General features: G+C 34.1%; 1 protein-coding gene across 2 annotated transcripts in view; it reads left to right on the forward strand.

Annotated features, from left to right (window-relative positions):
* The window catches only part of CFAP54 (cilia and flagella associated protein 54), a 316,944-nt gene that overhangs the window by 140,171 nt on the left and 159,053 nt on the right, over nucleotides 1–17,720 (forward strand). For both annotated transcript variants that reach the window (XM_059186580.1, XM_059186581.1), the window contains exons 29-32: nucleotides 434–523; nucleotides 1,042–1,168; nucleotides 6,468–6,582; nucleotides 7,151–7,251. In XM_059186580.1, coding sequence (XP_059042563.1) covers nucleotides 434–523; nucleotides 1,042–1,168; nucleotides 6,468–6,582; nucleotides 7,151–7,251 — 433 coding nt within the window. The remainder of the gene's footprint in view (nucleotides 1–433; nucleotides 524–1,041; nucleotides 1,169–6,467; nucleotides 6,583–7,150; nucleotides 7,252–17,720) is intronic.

Consider the following 17,720-nt stretch of genomic DNA (forward strand, 5'->3'; position numbering starts at 1 on the left):
TATAACTAAAAAGTATCAGTGTTAGAATTTGAACCCAGACAACCTGGCTCCAGTAGCTGTACTGTTCATTATCTATACTTTACTGTCTTTTAAAGGTAATTTTGAAAACATGAAGTTAATATAATTGGTATATTTTGAAGTCTGGGATTTACTGATATACGACAGCTATTGAATATGAGAGACTCATTCCTTGGATACTATTCACCTATTTGGTGGTGGACTCCTTGGTTTTTTGGGGGGAAAATATGAAAATAATTGAGATCACTGGAGTTTTTAAACTCCAAAATATAATGATATAGCTGACATTTTGAAGGCACATAATTTAAAATGAATATTTGAGCATTTTCCTATTTTTTATTCCTTCCAAAGAATTTTCATTTTTGGTCATTCGTGCTAAATGGAACGTACAACTTACTAATTTTTTAAACCTTAGATGTTACAACTGAACTCTCAGGAGCAGAGGACCCTATATTTCTTTATCCTGTTGTTTTAAACTGGTCAGTCAAAGGTGCTGTGAAAGAAGGTAGGTAACCTAAATGTATATATGTTGTTCATTCAATTTTCTACTGAAGATAATTTATTCTGTGGGTTCTGTGGTTGTCTGAAAGCTTTTACCTTTCTAATCTCTTGCCTAGAAGTTAAGTAGGTTCTTACCCATTCAGAATAATGTAGAATATTGACTATAAGTAATGTGATTTAAAGTCTAGAAAGATAGAACCTTACTTATTTTGGTAGTAAATGATATTATTAAGCTTGTGAAAACTAGGGAATTGAAAAATGTGAGTGATCTTTAAGTTCAGCTGTGAAGAAATAGCAATGTTACTGTTTAACTCAAAGTTAAAAAAGTTAGGGTAACTAGTAATTCTGATAATTATCATCAATTTATTCCCCTAACTTGTCATATAGTAGAGGCAACTTTAATGAACTATTTCTCAACACTGAGATATTTGGAAAAATAAATGAAATATAGACTACAAAGGATTATTTGATCTTAGACAAGAGTTCTTGCCACATTTACTGTTACACTTCTTTTTTTCACAGTTATGAAATTTAAGCAGAGACCTAGATTCCTAGAATTCTTTACACAAGTTATGCTAAAATGTATGAATGATGAAAAATTTCATCTTATGGTGGAGATAACAAATCCTGTTTATGACTTCTTGAAAAGGTATTTGTAATATTTATTTTATTACTATTTATAACTTTAAAAGATAGGTAACATTGTCACTTTAAGATATATAAGATGGATGAAAAAGAAGATGGGGTATACACCTGGCGGGGGGTAAAGAGCCACCAAAGAGAGAGTGAGGATTTGTGTCTGTGTATGTAAATAAATAAGAAACAAACAAACAAACAAAAAACAAACATTTTCTTCCAAGGACTGGGCTTTTGCTTCACCATTGGGCATAGACCTCTCTCTCATTTTAGTAAAAAAGAAACATCAATAACAAGAGGTCTATGTAAACAATGGCAGCAAAAGAGAAACATTCTCAAAAAAACAGATAGAAAAAATTCTTCCTAAAACAGGCCCCTCATTTATTATAACTAAAGCTTGGAATATATGTACTTCATATTCTCAAATGATAAAGGAGGAAGTTGCTTTTATTAAATGAAACAGGTTATAGTATTCCCAGAATTAATCAGAAAGTGCTATTAAATTAAAAAGATTGTAGCTGAGATTAGAAGTTTGGAAGCTGTGAATCACATTCTTAATTCCAAAGAGAAACAGAAAATACTTTTGGTTTGCTGTGTAATTTAGAGGGCTGACTGTGGAGGTCCAACCTAAGAATAATAGATACTTTGAAAGAGAAAAGCAGAGTGAGTGGCTTAGCAGTATTGACCAGTGGTATAACAAAAGACTCAAGGTTAGAGATTGAGCAGTATGACTGAGTTCAAAACAAAGGTAATGATTTCAGTTTGCAAGGCTGAGCCGATGTTTTAAGATGCTCTGCTCCAAGTCCAGGGAATATAGAGGAGGAACAGATGGAGCACCTTGATTTCTACCTTGATAGGAATATCTATTTTCTTTTTATGTTTGTATGCTTAACATATTGTTGCACAAAGAAAATACTCTGCAACAGGCAAATGTGCAGCTGTATTCTCTTCCAATTTTATGGTTTCACAATTTATATTTAATGTTTTAATCCATATGGAATTTATTTTGGTATGGGGATTTAGGTTAAACTTTAGGTTCCCCAGTTTACCAGTTGTCCTGGTAACATTTAAAGAATGATCTCTTTATTACTTATTTTCAGTTCTGCCTTTTCATATTCAAAGTGGGTGATTCTACCAATAATGCTTATAAATCACAATGAAGATATTTCATGAATTTTCATGTTTTACATAACAAAAAAATCAATGTATATGGAAATAAGTCCTGAAATAACTGATTTCACAAAATATAATAGGATCGAGAGAGTTATAATAGGATCGAGAGAGTTTAACATGCTGCTTTAAAAAGAACAAAAGGACACAGAAAATATATATATTTAACAAGACTAATTTCATATATATACACAAATAATTGAGACTAAACATCCTTTAATGCACTCATTAAATTTTTAAAAAAGTAATATTTAAGTTGCAAAATAGGGCTCAGTAGAAAACCTAGACTAAAATTTGTAAAGACCACATTCTCTTACAGTATAATAAAACTGAAATTTCATAACAAAATACATTACTGTCGTATATATAATTATTGGATCAAAAAAGAAATCTAACCAAAAGTGTAGAGACTTTTGAAAGTAATGATGATGAGAAAAGTTAGTATCAAATGTGCTCAAAACAGCAATTAGAAATTCTTAGCTTTAGAAGCCTCTATTACTAAGTAAGAAAAATAAAATGAATTTTTATTGAGCTCAAGCAATTAGAAAAATAAAATAGATATAAGAAAGCAGAAAACAGAAAATGAAAATACAAATTGAAATTAAACAATTAGAAGTTGGTTTTAAAGTCATATAATTGAAGGCACACTTGGTGTAAAGTTTTTCCAATGAGATAAACACAACACCAGGTGAAGTGGGTGTAAGGCAAGGTTTATTAAAGGTTCTCTCCGGTGAAGTTTCAGGGCCCAGGTGAAGGGGAGCCAAGAAAGTTGCACCGGGAGGAGGTGGGCACCCTCAGGCGAGGTTCCGCAACTCTGGAAAGCCAGAGTGGGGAAGTCGCGCCCAGGGCAGGGAGGAGGGGGCTTTTAAGGGGTCTTGGGGGGGGGTGCTCAGGGGTCTTTTGGCAAGTTTCCCTTATTTGGATATCTCGCCTGCTCGTCGGGGTCCCATTGGTTCACAGGAGCCCGGGGCAGGGGTCTCAGATTCCTGTTTGGGTCTTTGTTCTCCTGTCCGAGTTCAGGTCTGGTGGCGGGAACTTTCGCCATCTTAAGTAGCCCTTTCCGCCAGCCCAATAATTGGGAGGCTCAATTGGTTATTAAGCATTGGACCCTTGACTTCAGCTCAGGTCATGGTCTCAGCTCTAAGATTGAACTCTCATATGGTTCCATGTCTGTTTGAAAATATTTCTCTCTTCCTTTCCTTCTGTACCCCCACCTCCCTCTCTTAAGAAAAAAAAAATTTAATTGATAGCTGCTAGAGCTAGTTCTTTGAAGATATTAATAAATTAGGTGAATTTCCAGCCACCATAATAAGAAAAAGTGAAATACAAGTAATCCAAAGAAGTAATAATTCTAAATTTGGAAGGGGTTAAACAAACATTAGATAATAGCATTTACAATTTAATATGAATGAATTTGAAATTTCTCATGGAAAGTGATGATCATCTGGAAAAATTTAAATTATAAAAATTGACTAAAGTATTAAAAAGAATTTGAGTGGCTCAGATTTTTTTGTTAGGCTAGTTCTTTCATAATTTAAAGGAACAAATAAGTTTTACTTTATATAAAGCTACTTCAACATGTGGGTATAAAATTTCCTAGTAAATTTATCACAGGAGTCTCTGATAACAGGTTTATAAAAAGAATTTAAAAAATAGAAAATTATGAATCAGTCTTAGCAGTATATAAAAACAAAAATTCATAAAATAGCTTATAAATTCAGTGTTGAAAATATAGATCTTATTATTAATATAAATATAGTAGAAAATCTGTAAATGCAATTATTACTGGCAGTCAAAGGAGCCTATGAGAGATGCTAAAAAGTCATTTGGTGAAATTCAACAACCATTCTTGGCAAATTAGGATTAGAAGAATAGTTTCTCTTAAAATAAGCTTTATAAGAAGGAAACTTATTATTCCCTCTATCACCTAATATTGTTCTGAAAATTCTTGCCTATGCATTAAAATAAGAAATAGAAATTAGGATTAGAATTCATGTGATTATCGCATAATAGGGTCTCAAAAATGTGTATCAAATGAATTCCACAGTGAAATACTCTGAAAGGGAGAAAAAATTATTGGTATTTGCAAATAATTATTTTTTAAACTTAAGGTAATTAACTGAAAACTATCAGAAATAATAATAGAACTCCATAGGATTCTAGCTAGCTACAAAACCAATAGCTTTCCGGTATCAACTAGAAAGTATAACGGAAAGAAGATCCCATTTCTATGAAGCATGGGATTAAATTTATCAGGATTTGTGAGGGGACTTAGGCTAATAAAAGAAGACCAAACATTTTTACTAAGAGATATTTTTTAAAATGACTTGGATAATGGGGATATAGTGCATTTCTTGATGGGCAGATGGACTACTGTAATTTCTATTATCTTCAAATTAATTTGTTGATTTAATGTAATTCCAATCATGTTAGCTTTATGGAATTGTGTAGAATAATAAAAAAAAATTCAAAAAATGAAAAATCAGAAGAGATTTGTATTACCAGATAACGTATAACAGAGTTCTGTTTGTGAAATAATAAGTAGACAGCTATTGAGATCCAAGTTTCACGTTAGAAACAGGTAGTAATATAAGTAATCAATACAATGAATAAGCCATGAAATCAAAGATCAATAGCATTGACTACATAGAAATTTTAAAATACCATTTTTAATAACATGCCATAAACAAAATAAAAAGCTAGGAGGAAGCATTCTGTGAAGAGGTTGAGAAGTGGAGGAGTTTAATTGTTTAAGGCGTGAAAGTTCTTCAGAGCATGGAAGTGAATGTTGAGAAGAGAGCAGGATGGTAAGTGTTTATTTGTGACCTCCTCTCCTTTGCATCTCTTTCTGCAATAACAGCAACCAGCTCAAGCTTTCTGGGGGTTGGGAGATTCAGGAGGTAGGGAAGAGACCAACCTGCTTAGGAAATGGCAGGCAACCAGTTATCAAAGTGCAAGTTGCGGAAGGTGGATCCCCATCTCCCCGTGGTCGTTGGTCTAAGCTTCTTAGTTCAGGCAGACTAAACATTTGCCGAAATGAATGCTAATTAGCTGGGGGACACTTGGAATTGCTGCAGCTGCTCTGGAGTCCTAACCAACCACAGGATCCAGGATGATCATCATCAAAATTGAAGACTAAGATAGATTTGGAACCCCATGTAACTAGCTATCCCAACTCACCCAGTCATTTCATTAGCCTTCTATTGATGTGACCCTACATTTTATTCCCTTTAAAGTTTTGGATCTCAGTTATCACGTGATAGGTGGTTTGTTTTTTTTTTTTTTAAGATTTTATTTATTTACTTGAGAATGAGAATGCGTGTGGAGGAAAGAATGGGAAGGAGAGAGAGGGACAATTTGACTCTGTGCTGACTTGGTGCTCAATCCCAGGACCCTGAGATCATGACCTGAGCCCAAACTGAGAGTTGGTTGTTTAACTGACTTGTCCAGGCTCCTAGCCACTTAACCAGCTGAACCACCCGGGCACCCCAATTATAGCAGGATTTTGCTGAAATTGGCAAATACTTACTCAAAGAAATATAATTTTTAGAAAATATATAAGTTGCAGGGAAAGTAAGTATGAGTAGAAGGAGGGATAATAAGAGATTTAACAGTATTTGAAGAATTATCATAGGGGTCCATGGCAGATTGAAAAAATGAGACTAAGAACTTCAATAAATGATTAGGGGAAGAGAAAAGTTTTTATAGTCAGATAAAATGCTTAGGACCTGTTGGTATCCAGAAAGCAATAGTGGCTAGGAGCCTGGACATTATGGAACCAAAGAGACTGAAATCTGTTGCAAGCAAGATAGCTTGTCCAAGGTCACTCTTACATAATTATCTTTTCTGTTTTGAAGGGATATGTTCATGTTGTTTTATTTTCAATCCAGTTCTGTTTTTCCTATGTCACACATCAGCTCTCATCACATCTTGTGGTATGATTTACATTTTGTTCTTTCAAGAGGCCAGCTATTCCTTGATGTTCAGGAATATCACAATCTAATTTATGCATGAGACACAAACAATTTTAGATATCCTTCTTTTATAATTTCAGTGACAACATTCATTAAAGATTTATTGTTTTGGTATAGTTTTGCAAATTCTTACAGATCCTTTTAACTGACTTTGTATTTTTATATCAGGAGGAATGAGTCCCTACTTGGAATAAGAAAAATGAAATATAAGGATAATGTTCTATGTAAAAAGACAACCAAATCTTTTAAGAAGTTTAAAGCTGCAGTAATGGAAATTGGAAGAGTAAGTTTCTTATGAGTTTTGAATTTTAAGTTAATGAAATAAGAGATTCACATATCTAAAGATGATTAGCTACAGTATAATTTATTATAATATGAAATTAGGAAATATCAACGAATAATTTTATTATTATATAGAACATTATAATTCTTTTTCTTTCCTTTTTTTTTGAGAGAAAGAGAAAAAGAGAGCGCTGGCATGTGTGTGTAAGTGGGAGGGAGGAGGAGCAGAGGGAGAGAGAGAATCTTACTTAAGCAGGCTACACTTGGAGCCTGACATGGGGCTTGATCTTAACAACTTTGAGATCATAATCTGAACCCAAGTCAAGAGTTGGACACTTAACTGACTAGGCCACCCAGGTGTCCCAGTACATTATAATTCTTAAGTTATCACATGGTTATTTTTATAATCATATTTTTTTGTTTCTTTTGATAATAATTTTAATTGAGCGGTATAAAGAAATCACTGTATTTCAATGTCAAGAGATAAGCATTAGAGTATGAGTAAATTATAATATTGTGTTTAGAGTTTAGCTTTAATTTGTAACATTTTTGTCATCTCTCATATTAAGACTGCAGAACCGTTGCCAAGGAGAAGAAGTAAAAGAAATGAAACTCTAAGAGAATTTTTTTCCAAAAATCCATCTGTTTCTGAAATGGTGGAACATGAAAGGTATTAACTGATTAATTAATTCAGTAAATGTTACTGTGTCATTGGCATTATTTTCAGAATGAGGGATATAATGGTGGACTAAATAGATAAGATCACTGCCCTTGGGGAACTTACATACTAATGACAGGAGCACAATAAATAAGTAAACAGACAAATAAACAAGACAGTTTAAAATTTTGGTACATTTTGTAAACTAAGTGAACAGGATGATATGTTATAGATTAACTGGCCTTGGTGGAAGTGATGGCAGGAGTAGTTTTGATAGGGTGGTTAAAAGACCAGTTCATAAATTACTTTGCATTATTTGTGGTCCTTAAGTTCTTGTCCAAAAGAACTGAAACCATAAAACTTACCATGGTAAATGTTCAGCTTCTATTTTTATGAGTATGAACTTATAATTCTTAAATATTCTTATATATATCTTATCTTTATTATATACATAGAATGTCTTTATCTGTTTAATGATTTCAATTTTAAGAGCAACATGTACATATTAATAGAGCCACTCTCACTTTGCATTTGCCTACTATCTGTTTATTCATTTTCTTTATTTAAATTATAATTTTTTATGTTATAAATGCTTATATTAAGAAAACAAGTTCAAATATACAATATTATACCACAAAGAATTAGAAAAAGAAGAAACTTGGCTGAAATTTAGTAGAGGAAGAAAATAACAAAGAAAAATGAGAAATAAATAAAATAGAGACCAGAATAAGCAATAACATAATATTGAAAGTAATGACCAGTTTTTCCAAAAAAGACCCAAAAACAAAAAACAAAAAACCTCGAAATTGACAATGCTCTAATTACATCAACTAAGGAAAAAGAGAGAAGCCTCAGTCTCAAAAAGCAAAATAAGGGGGGGCACCTGGGTGGCTCAGAGGGTTAAGCCTCTCTGCCTTTGGCTCAGGTCATGATCTTAGGGTCCTGGGATCGAGCCCTGCATCAGGCTCTCTGCTCAGCGCTGAGCCTGCTTCCCCCTCTCTTTCTTACTGCCTCTCTGCCTACTTGTGATCTCTATCTCTGTGTCAAATAAATTAAAAAAATCTAAAAAAGAACAAAACAAAACCAAAAAACAAAACAAAATAAGAAATGGAAGAGAAAAAAATAGAACAGATAACCACAAAAATACATAGTATGGTAACAGATTACTAGAAACAATTATATATTAACAAATCAGATAATTTAGGAAAAAACCCAGATAATCCTAAAAACAAACAAGTTATCAAGATTGAATCATGAATCTTGAAGTAGAACATCTTCTTAGACCAATAACAAGAATTAAAGTTGAATTAGGAATAAAAATCTCCCAGCACAGAAAAGCTCTAGATCACCTTGTTTCATTGGTGAATCTACCAAGCATTTAAGAAAAATAATTAATGACAAACTTTATCAAAATTTTACAAATAATGGAATAGAGGGAGCACATTCAGAATCATTGCATGAGGCCAGTACTACCCGAAATACCAAAGCAGGATAAAAATAATACAAGAACAGAAAGTCTAATTTTCTGACATAAGTATTGCTACTCTGACTTTCTTTTGGCATTCAATTGCATGATAAATGTTTCTTCACCCCCTCACTTTCAATCTGCATATGTCTTTAGATCTCAGATGAGTCTTTTATGGCTAGCATATAGATGTGTCTTGTTCAGTCCATGTACATGCAAAGTAATTATTGATAGATATAGAGTTATTGCCATTTTATTACTTTTTTGTCATTTCTGGAGGCTTTCTCTGATCCTAGCTTGTTTTTGCCACTTTTGGACTCTCCTTTTCACTCAAAAGAATTCCCTTTAATATTTCTTGCAGGTCATGAACTCTTTTAGTTTTCATTTGTCTGGGAAACGATTTCTCCTTCTAATCTGAATGGTAGCCTTGCTGGATAGAGTATTCTTGGGAGCAGATTTTTCTCATTCAGCAGTTTGCATATATCATGTCACTCCCTTCTAGCTTGCCAAATTTCTTTTGAGAAATTTCCAGGTAGCCTTATGGGTTTTCCTGTGTAAGTTCACGACTTCTTTTATCTTGCTGCTTTTAAGGTTTTTTTTCTTTATTACTATACTCTGCAAATTCAATTACAATATGTCTTGGTGTCGGCCTGCTTTTGTTGATTTTGTTGGGGGTTCTCTGTGCCTCCTGGACCTGGAGGTCTGTTTCCTTCCTCAGATTAGGGAAGTTTTCTGCTGTTATTTCTTGAACTAAATCTGCTGCCAGCCTTTCTTTCTCTTTTTCTGAGACTTCTATGATATGAATGTTATTACATGTGATGGAGTCACTGAGTTCCCTAAATTTATTCTTGTGTTGCATAATTCATCTTTCTCTCTTTTGTTCAGCTTCATTGTATTTCATTATTTTGTCTTCTAGGTCACTAATTCATTCCTCTTTTTTTTTTCCCCCCCAGCCTACTGTTCATTGCATCAAAACTTTTTTTTTAAAATAGGATTTTTTAAAAAGATTTTATTTATTTATTTGACAGAGAGAGAGAGATCACAAGTAGGTAGAGAGGCAGTCAGAGGGTGGGGGAAGCAGGTTCCTTGCTGAGCAGAGAGCCTGATGCGGGGCTTGATCCCAGCATCCTGGGATCATGACCTGAGCTGAAGGCAGAGGCTTAATCTACTGAGCCACCCAGGCCCCCTCATCAAACCTGTTTCTAATCTCATTTATTGTATTCTTCATCTCTCATTGACTGAGAGTGTAGTCATGTAGATGTGAACATATTATGTAGATATGAACATTTTTCAAATTACTAGTTATAGCTAAGTTGCTCTTAAATTTGTTAGTCTTGTGTCAAGTTTCCATTTTCAACATCTTTACCAACACTTGATAGTGATATCAAATTTTTGAATTTTTATGGACTGTGGAGTTGTGAAATTTTATGTCATTATTATTTTAATTTTTATTTATTTGATTACTAATGAGGTTAGGCATCTTTTCATGTTTTTATTAGATCTAGTGTTTTTCTGCTCTCAGCGCTGCTTGTTTAAAACCTTTGTACATTTTAAAACTTCTTTTGTTTTCTCATGTATTTTTAGAAGTTTGAATACTATTGCTTTTCCCAGTTTGTGACTCATCTATTCATATTTTAAAGATTTTCTTTCTTAATCAAAAGTTATAATTGTTAGTGAAACAAAATGTTTTACCATTTCTCTTTGTTGTATTTGAACAAGATATTAAAGGTATTTTTGTGAATTTAAATTTTAGATTTTCACATTTAGGAGTTTATTTTTCTTTTTAAGATTTTATTTATTTATTTGAGAGAGAGAAAGAGAGTGCACAAGCAGTGGGGAGGGATGGAGGAGAGGGAGAAGCAGGCTCTTCACTGAGCAGAGCCTGATGTGGGGCTCAATCCTAGACCCTGAGATCATTAGTTGAGCTGAAGAGCTGAAGGCAGTTGCTTAACTGACTGAGACACCCACGTGCCCAGATTTAGGAGTTTCATCTAACTGTATTTTATTTCTTTGAATTGTGAGAATAGTCCCCCTCCCTATCTCTTGTAGTTTTGTTATAGGTACCCCGCTGGCTAGCCCCATTTACCAAGTAGTCATTATTAGGCATTTATCAAGTTGTTTATTCTCCACTGTCATTTTGTCATTTAGCAAATTTTCATATGTATAGTTTTGAGATCTCTTTTCTGTTTAATCTTTTTGTGGTTCAGAATCATACCATCACACTTACTCTGGCATTAAATTGATTCTTGTTATCTGATAGAATAAGTCTCTTCACCATGTTCACATAAATCTTGGATATTCTTCTACAGAGTATTTTGGAATACTTCCACAGAGTATTTCATCAGGTAACACAAAAAACTCATGATTTTGACAGAGATATAATTGACTGTATAATTGGTTTTAGAAGCCCTCCCCCAAGTATTGATTCTTTCTATTAGTATACAGACCATATACTTATGTCTTTCAATAAATTTTTATGATACTTTATATGATGTAGCTATACTTTTAAAGATGTTATATATCTTTCATTAGCTGCATCAAATAAGTGCTTTTTGGTATTAATGTAATGGTGTTTTAAAATTACATTTTTGAATGCTTCTATTCTTTTGTATAAGAACTTAATTGTTTTGTAAACAATTCAATCTTCTATAGGCTTGATAATTTATTCATAGATACAAGTTTTCTGTGTGGATGGTCATATTGTAAAGAGATATTGAAAGTTTTGCTTATATACAGATAGCAAATAAACACATAAAAAGATGTTCAGTATCATTAGCCATTAGAGAAACCCAAATTAAAGCCACAAGGTATCACTAAAACTTACTTTAATGGATAAAATAAAAAATAGTGGTAAGGCTAAAACTGGGTCATGCATACAGTGCTGGTGGGAATGTGAAAAGATGCAGCCACTCTGCAAAAGACTGTGGGATTTCTTATAAAATTAAACATATGCTTACCATACAACCTCAGGCCTCATCAAAATTTAAAACTTTTGCTCTGTCAAAGAACCTATGAAAACATAAGCTACATACTGGGAAGTATTTGCAAACCACATCTCCAAGAAAGACCTTATATCTGGAATAAATAAAGATCTCTCAAAATTCAAAAGAATAATAAAAACAAACTGTCCAATTAGAAAATGAGCAAAAGACACTTAAAATTGTAAAAAAAAATGATAAAAAAACATGAACAGATATTTCACTAGGAGTCTGCACAGTTGTAGGATGCTTATTACCTCATTTAATTTTAGGATTATCTTGATGGACATGGGCAAGCTGGTTCTAAATTTCGGAAGAAAAATGTCTTGAATAGCCAACAACTAGAACATGCCTATTTTTTAGAGGATTTTTAAAAAAAGCATTTATTTTTTAAAGCACATAGAACATTTATAGTATTGACTATAAGGCAAATCTCAAAAAATTTCAAACATTGGATTCATACAAACCACATTTTACTGTAATCGATTACAGTAGAGACCAATTTTTGAAAAGATAGAACCATAAAGATCCTATACATTTGAAAGTCTTAAATAGACATTTAGAAATAATTCATGGGGAAAAGTAGAAATTATGTGATAATTTAGAAATACAAAAAACTTGTTGGAAATTTGGTTGGAATTTTTCTGAATCAGAAAACATTGAAGTCTAAAATGTTTCTTATCACTATTTTAACTATAACTTACAATTCTTAGTATATAGCAGTGTTTTTATTCTCATTTAGTTCTACGTAATTTAAAATTATCCTTATAATTTCTATTTTCTGTGAGTAGGTATTGCACATCTTTGCTTTGATTAATTCCTAGGTATTTTTTAAGTTACTAGAACTATCTCTTTAGAATTTAGTTTGTAATTGTTTATTGCTGGTATGTAGAAATAGAGCTATTTTTTGTATATTGACTTTGTCTTCCATGGGCTTAATAAATTTGCTGATTAATTCTAATACCTTAACTCTAGGTTATTTTGGATTTTATAAATATACAATCATATTATTTATGATAGACAGCTGTTTTACTTCTTAATTTTCAATCCTTGTATTTCCCCTTCTGTACTTCCTTTTTCTTATTTTTGTTCTTGCTAAGCCTGCTATTTCAGTGCTGAAAGAAATGATGTTAGTGGATATCTTTGATTCCCATTTCAGAGAAAAAGCTTTCAGGCTTTCAACATTTTATCATTAAGAATTATATTTGTGGTAGTTTTTTTTTTTGTAGATATCCTTTATCAAATCAACATTATTATTTGAGTCTCAAATTTTTCCAGATTTGGCCATTAGGAGCCCTTTCAGCCTAGCTCCTTAGTCTTTTTGATATGTCACCATCTTTTTTTTTGAGCTTCTTCCTATTACCTCAAGATGTTCATCTTGTACCTTCCCTGTCCTGGCCCTGGAAACAGTTGATTCCTTTTAGTGGAAGTAGTATTTGGAATCTAAGGTCTGGAGACTACTGAGATTTCTTTGCTTCTAGGTCCTTTCAATAGGCAATACTAGGAAATATCTATGTCCATCTAAATAGATCTATGTATCTATTTAAAATTGTAAGGTACAATATATCCATTTGTATTGGATGTATGTACATCCATTTGTAATGGATGTACAGATACATCCATTTTCAGTTCCATACCACAAGATACTTTCCAATGTTTTCTCTTTCCCTAATTGTAATTTTTTTTTATAATTGTAAGAATCCTGTTTCCATTAAGGTCAATATATTAACTTATTTGTTTAAGCTAGAATATACAGATGATAATGTCTGGATTCCTTAATATTTTCCTAATTCATGTTTCTATCTTCTTCTTCTTATGGTTCCGTATCACTGAGCATTTATTTATGTTGACTGTCCCTCCTGAGTTTCCTCTCTGGCTGCTGGGTCTGCTCACATCTGTGGCTCATAGAGACAGAGCTACTCATGGAGTACCCTGCACAGTAGGAACTACTCAGGTAAAAGAAGCAGCATTCTCTACCCTTTGGGCTGGCTCTTGCTCCCTTCCAGACCCCCTGGAGTCTGTTACTATCTTGACAAGATACATAGAAGAAGGCTCTCCTCTGTCACTGCTCTCCCTGGACTCTCACCTTCAGTGAGGAAAGATGTGGCTAGTGCTGTCAAACTCTCCTGGACCTTTTGGGGATACTTGACTTTCCATCCACCTTCCTTTCCTTTTCGTGTGTGTGTGTGTGTGTGTGTGTGTGTGTGTGTGTGTTGTGTCAGATTTAGACATATTATCTATTAAATGAGCAAGATACTCTCACTTACCAATTGAGATTCTTTTTCCTTTCTCCAATATAAATCAGACACAATGGTGCTGACCAATGAGACAGTAGCAATGTCCACATTAAAAAAAAAGGAGAGAGGTACTTCGAAGAAATATATCATGCCATGTAAACAACTACACAACTATAAAAATAGTTGGATGACTTTGATGGAAATAATTTCGATAGAAATAATTTTAAACAAATTGAATTTATGCTACACTTAAGATATGAACTACTAGCTAAATTTTAAAATACTAGTTTTTTTCAGAGCATATTGAATATGGATTTTTTTTTAAATTGTATTATTAGCCCCAGGTGTACAGGTCTGTGAATTGCCAGGTTTAGACACTTCACGGCGCTCATCATAGCAAATACCCTCCCTAATGTCCATAACCCCACCACCCTCTGCCTACCACCCTCCCTGCGGCAACCCTCAGTTTGTTTTGTGAGATTAAGAATCTCTTATGGTTTGTCTCCTTCCTGATCCCATCTTGTTTCATTTATTCTTTTCCTACCCCCCAAACCCCACACGCTGCCTCTCAACTCCCTCATATCAGGGAGATCATATGATAGTTGTCTTTCTCCGATTGACTTATTTTACTAAGCACAATACCCACTAGTTCCATCCATGTTGTCGCAAATGGCAAGATTTCATTTCTTTTGATGACTGCATAGTATTCCATTGTATATATAGACCACATCTTCTTTATCAATTCATCTCTTGATAATTAATCTTCTTTCCATAGTTTGGCTTTTGTGGACATTGCTGCTATAAACATTCAGGTGCACGTGCCCCTTAGGATCACTATGTTTGCATCTTTAGGGTAAATACCAGTAGTGCAGTTGCTAGGTCATAGGGTAGCTCTGTTTTCAACTTTTTGAGGAACCTCCATGCTGTTTTCCAGAGTGGTTGCACCAGCTTCCATTCCCACCAACAGTGTAGGAGGGTTCCCCTTTCTCCACATTCTTTCAGTATCTGTCATTTCCTGACTTATTAATTTTAGCCATTCCGACTGGTGTAGGGTGGTATCTCACTGTGGTTTTGATTTGTATTTCCCTGATGGTGAGTGATGTGGAGCATTCATGTGTCTGTTGGCCAACTGGATGTCTTCTTTGCAGAAATGTCTGTCCATGTCTTTTGCCCATTTCTGGATTGGTTTATTTGTTCTTTCGTTGTTGAGTTTGGTAAGTTCTTTATAGATTTTAGATACTAGCCCTTTATCTGATATTTCGTTTGCAAATATCTTCTCCCATTCTGTCAGTTGTCTTTTGGTTTTGTTGACTGTTTCCTTTGCTGTGCAAAAGCTTTTGATCTTGATGAAGTCCTAGTAGTTCAGTTTTGGCCTTGCTTCCTTGCTGTGGGTGATGTTTCTAGGAAGAAGTTGCTGTGGCTGAGGTTGAAGAGGTTGCTATCTGTATTCTCCTCAAGGATTTTGATGGATTCCTGTCTCATACTGAGGTCTTTCATCAATTTTGAGTCTATTTTTGTGTGTGGTGTAAGGAAATGGTCCAGTTTCATTCTTCTGCATGTTGCTGTCCAATGTTTCCAACACCATTTGTTCAAGGACTGTCTTGTTTCCACTGAACATTCTTTCCTGCTTTGTCGAAGATTAGTTGACAAAGAGTTGAGGGTCCAATTCTGGGTTCTATTCTGTTCCATTGATCTATGTGTCTGTTTTTGTGCCAGTACCATACTGTCTTGATGATGACAGCTTTGTAATAGATCTTGAAGTCTGGAATTGTGATGCTACCAACTTTGGCTTTCTTTTTCAATATTCCTCTGGCTATTCAAGGTCTTTTCTGGTTCCATATAAATTTTAGGATTATTTGTTCCATTTCTTTGAAAAAAATGAATGGGATTTTGATAGGGATTGCATTAAATGTGTAGACTGCTGTATGTAGCATAGACATTTTCACAATATTTATTCTTCCAATCCATGAGCATGGAACATTTTTCCATTTCTTTGTGCCTTCCTCAATTTCTTTCATGAATACTTTATAGTATTCTGAGTATGGATTCTTTGCCTTTTTGGTTAGGTTTATGCCTAGGTATCTTATGGATTGGGGTGCAGTTGTAAACGTGATTGACTCCTTAATTTCTCTTTCTTCTGTCTTGTTGCTGTCTTGTTGCTGGTGTAAAGAAATGCAACTGATTTCTGTGCATTGATTCTATATCCTGACACTTTACTGAATTCCTGTACAAGTTCTAGAAGATTTGGGGTGGATTCTTTTGGGTTTTCCACACATAATATCATATCATCTGCAAAGAGTGATAGTTTGACTTCTTTGCTGATTTGGATGCCTTTAATTTCTTTTTGTTGTCTGATAGCTGAGGCTAGGACTTCTAGCACTATGTTGAATAGCAGTGGTGATAATGGACATCCTTGCCATGTTCCTGACCTTAGGGGAAAAGCTCTCAGTTTTTCTCCATTGAGAATGATATCTGCGGTGGATTTTTCATAGATGGCTTTGATGATATTGAGGTATGTATCCTCTACCCCTATACTTTGCAAAGTTTTGATCATGAAAGGATGCTTTACTTTGTCAAATGTTTTTTCAGCATCTATTGAGAGAGAGTATCATATGGTTCTTGTTCTTTCTTTTATTAATGTATTGTATCACATTGATTGATTTGCAGATGTTGAACCAACCTTGCAGCCCTGGAGTAAATCCCACTTGGTCATGGTGAATAATCCTTTTAATGTACTGTTGGATCCTATTGGCTAGTATTTTGGTGAAAATATTTGCATCTGTGTTCATCAAGGATATTGGTCTGTAATGCTCCTTTTTGATGGAGTCTTTGTCTGGTTTTGGGATTACGGTAATGCTGGCCTCATAAAATGAGTTTGGAAGTTCTCCTTCCATTTCTATTTTTTAGAACAGTTTCAGAAAAATAGGTATTAATTCTTCTTTAAATGTTTGGTAGAATTCCTCTGGGAAGCCATTTGTCCCTGGGCTCTTGTTTGTTGGGAGATATTTTGATGACTGCTTCAATATCCTTACTGGTTATGGGTCTGTTAAGTTCTCTATTTCTTCCTGGTTCCATTTTGGTAGTTTATATGTCTCTAGGAATGCAACCATTGTTCCCAGATTGTCAAATTTGCTGGTGTATAGTTGCTCATAATATGTTCTTAAGATGATTTTATTTCGCTGGTGTTGGTTGTGATCTCTCTTCTTTCATTCATGATTTTATTAATTTGGGTCCTTTCTCTTTTCTTTTTTATAAGTCTGGCCAGGGGTTTATCAATCTTATTAATTCTTTTAAAGAACCACCTCCTAGTTTCGTTGATTTCTTCTACTGTTCTTTTGGTTTCTGTTTCACTGATTTCTGCTCTGATCTTTATTTCTGCTCTGATCCTCCTGGGTTTAGGCTTTCTTTGCTGTTCTTTCTCTAGCTCCTTTAGGTGTAGGTTTAGGTTGTGTCTTTGAGACCTTTCTAGTTTCTTAAGAAAGGCTTGTACCGCTGTATATTTTCCTCTCAGGACTGCCTTTGCTGTGTCCCACAGATTTTGAACAGTTGTGTTTTCATTATCATTTGTCTCCACGAATTTTTTCAATTCATCTTTAATTTGCTGGTTGACCCATTCATTCTTTAGTAGGATGCTCTTTAGCCTCCATGTATTTGAGTTCTTTCCACCTTTCCTCTTGTGTGAGTTCTAGTTTCAGAGCATTGTGGTCTGAAAATATGCAGGGAGTGATCCCAATCTTTGGGTACTGGTTGAGACCTGATTTGTGACCCAGGATGTGATCTATCCTAGAGAATGTTCCATGT

This window comes from Mustela lutreola, chromosome 8 (genome assembly GCF_030435805.1).
Source record: "Mustela lutreola isolate mMusLut2 chromosome 8, mMusLut2.pri, whole genome shotgun sequence".
Taxonomy (NCBI): Eukaryota; Metazoa; Chordata; class Mammalia; order Carnivora; family Mustelidae; genus Mustela; species Mustela lutreola.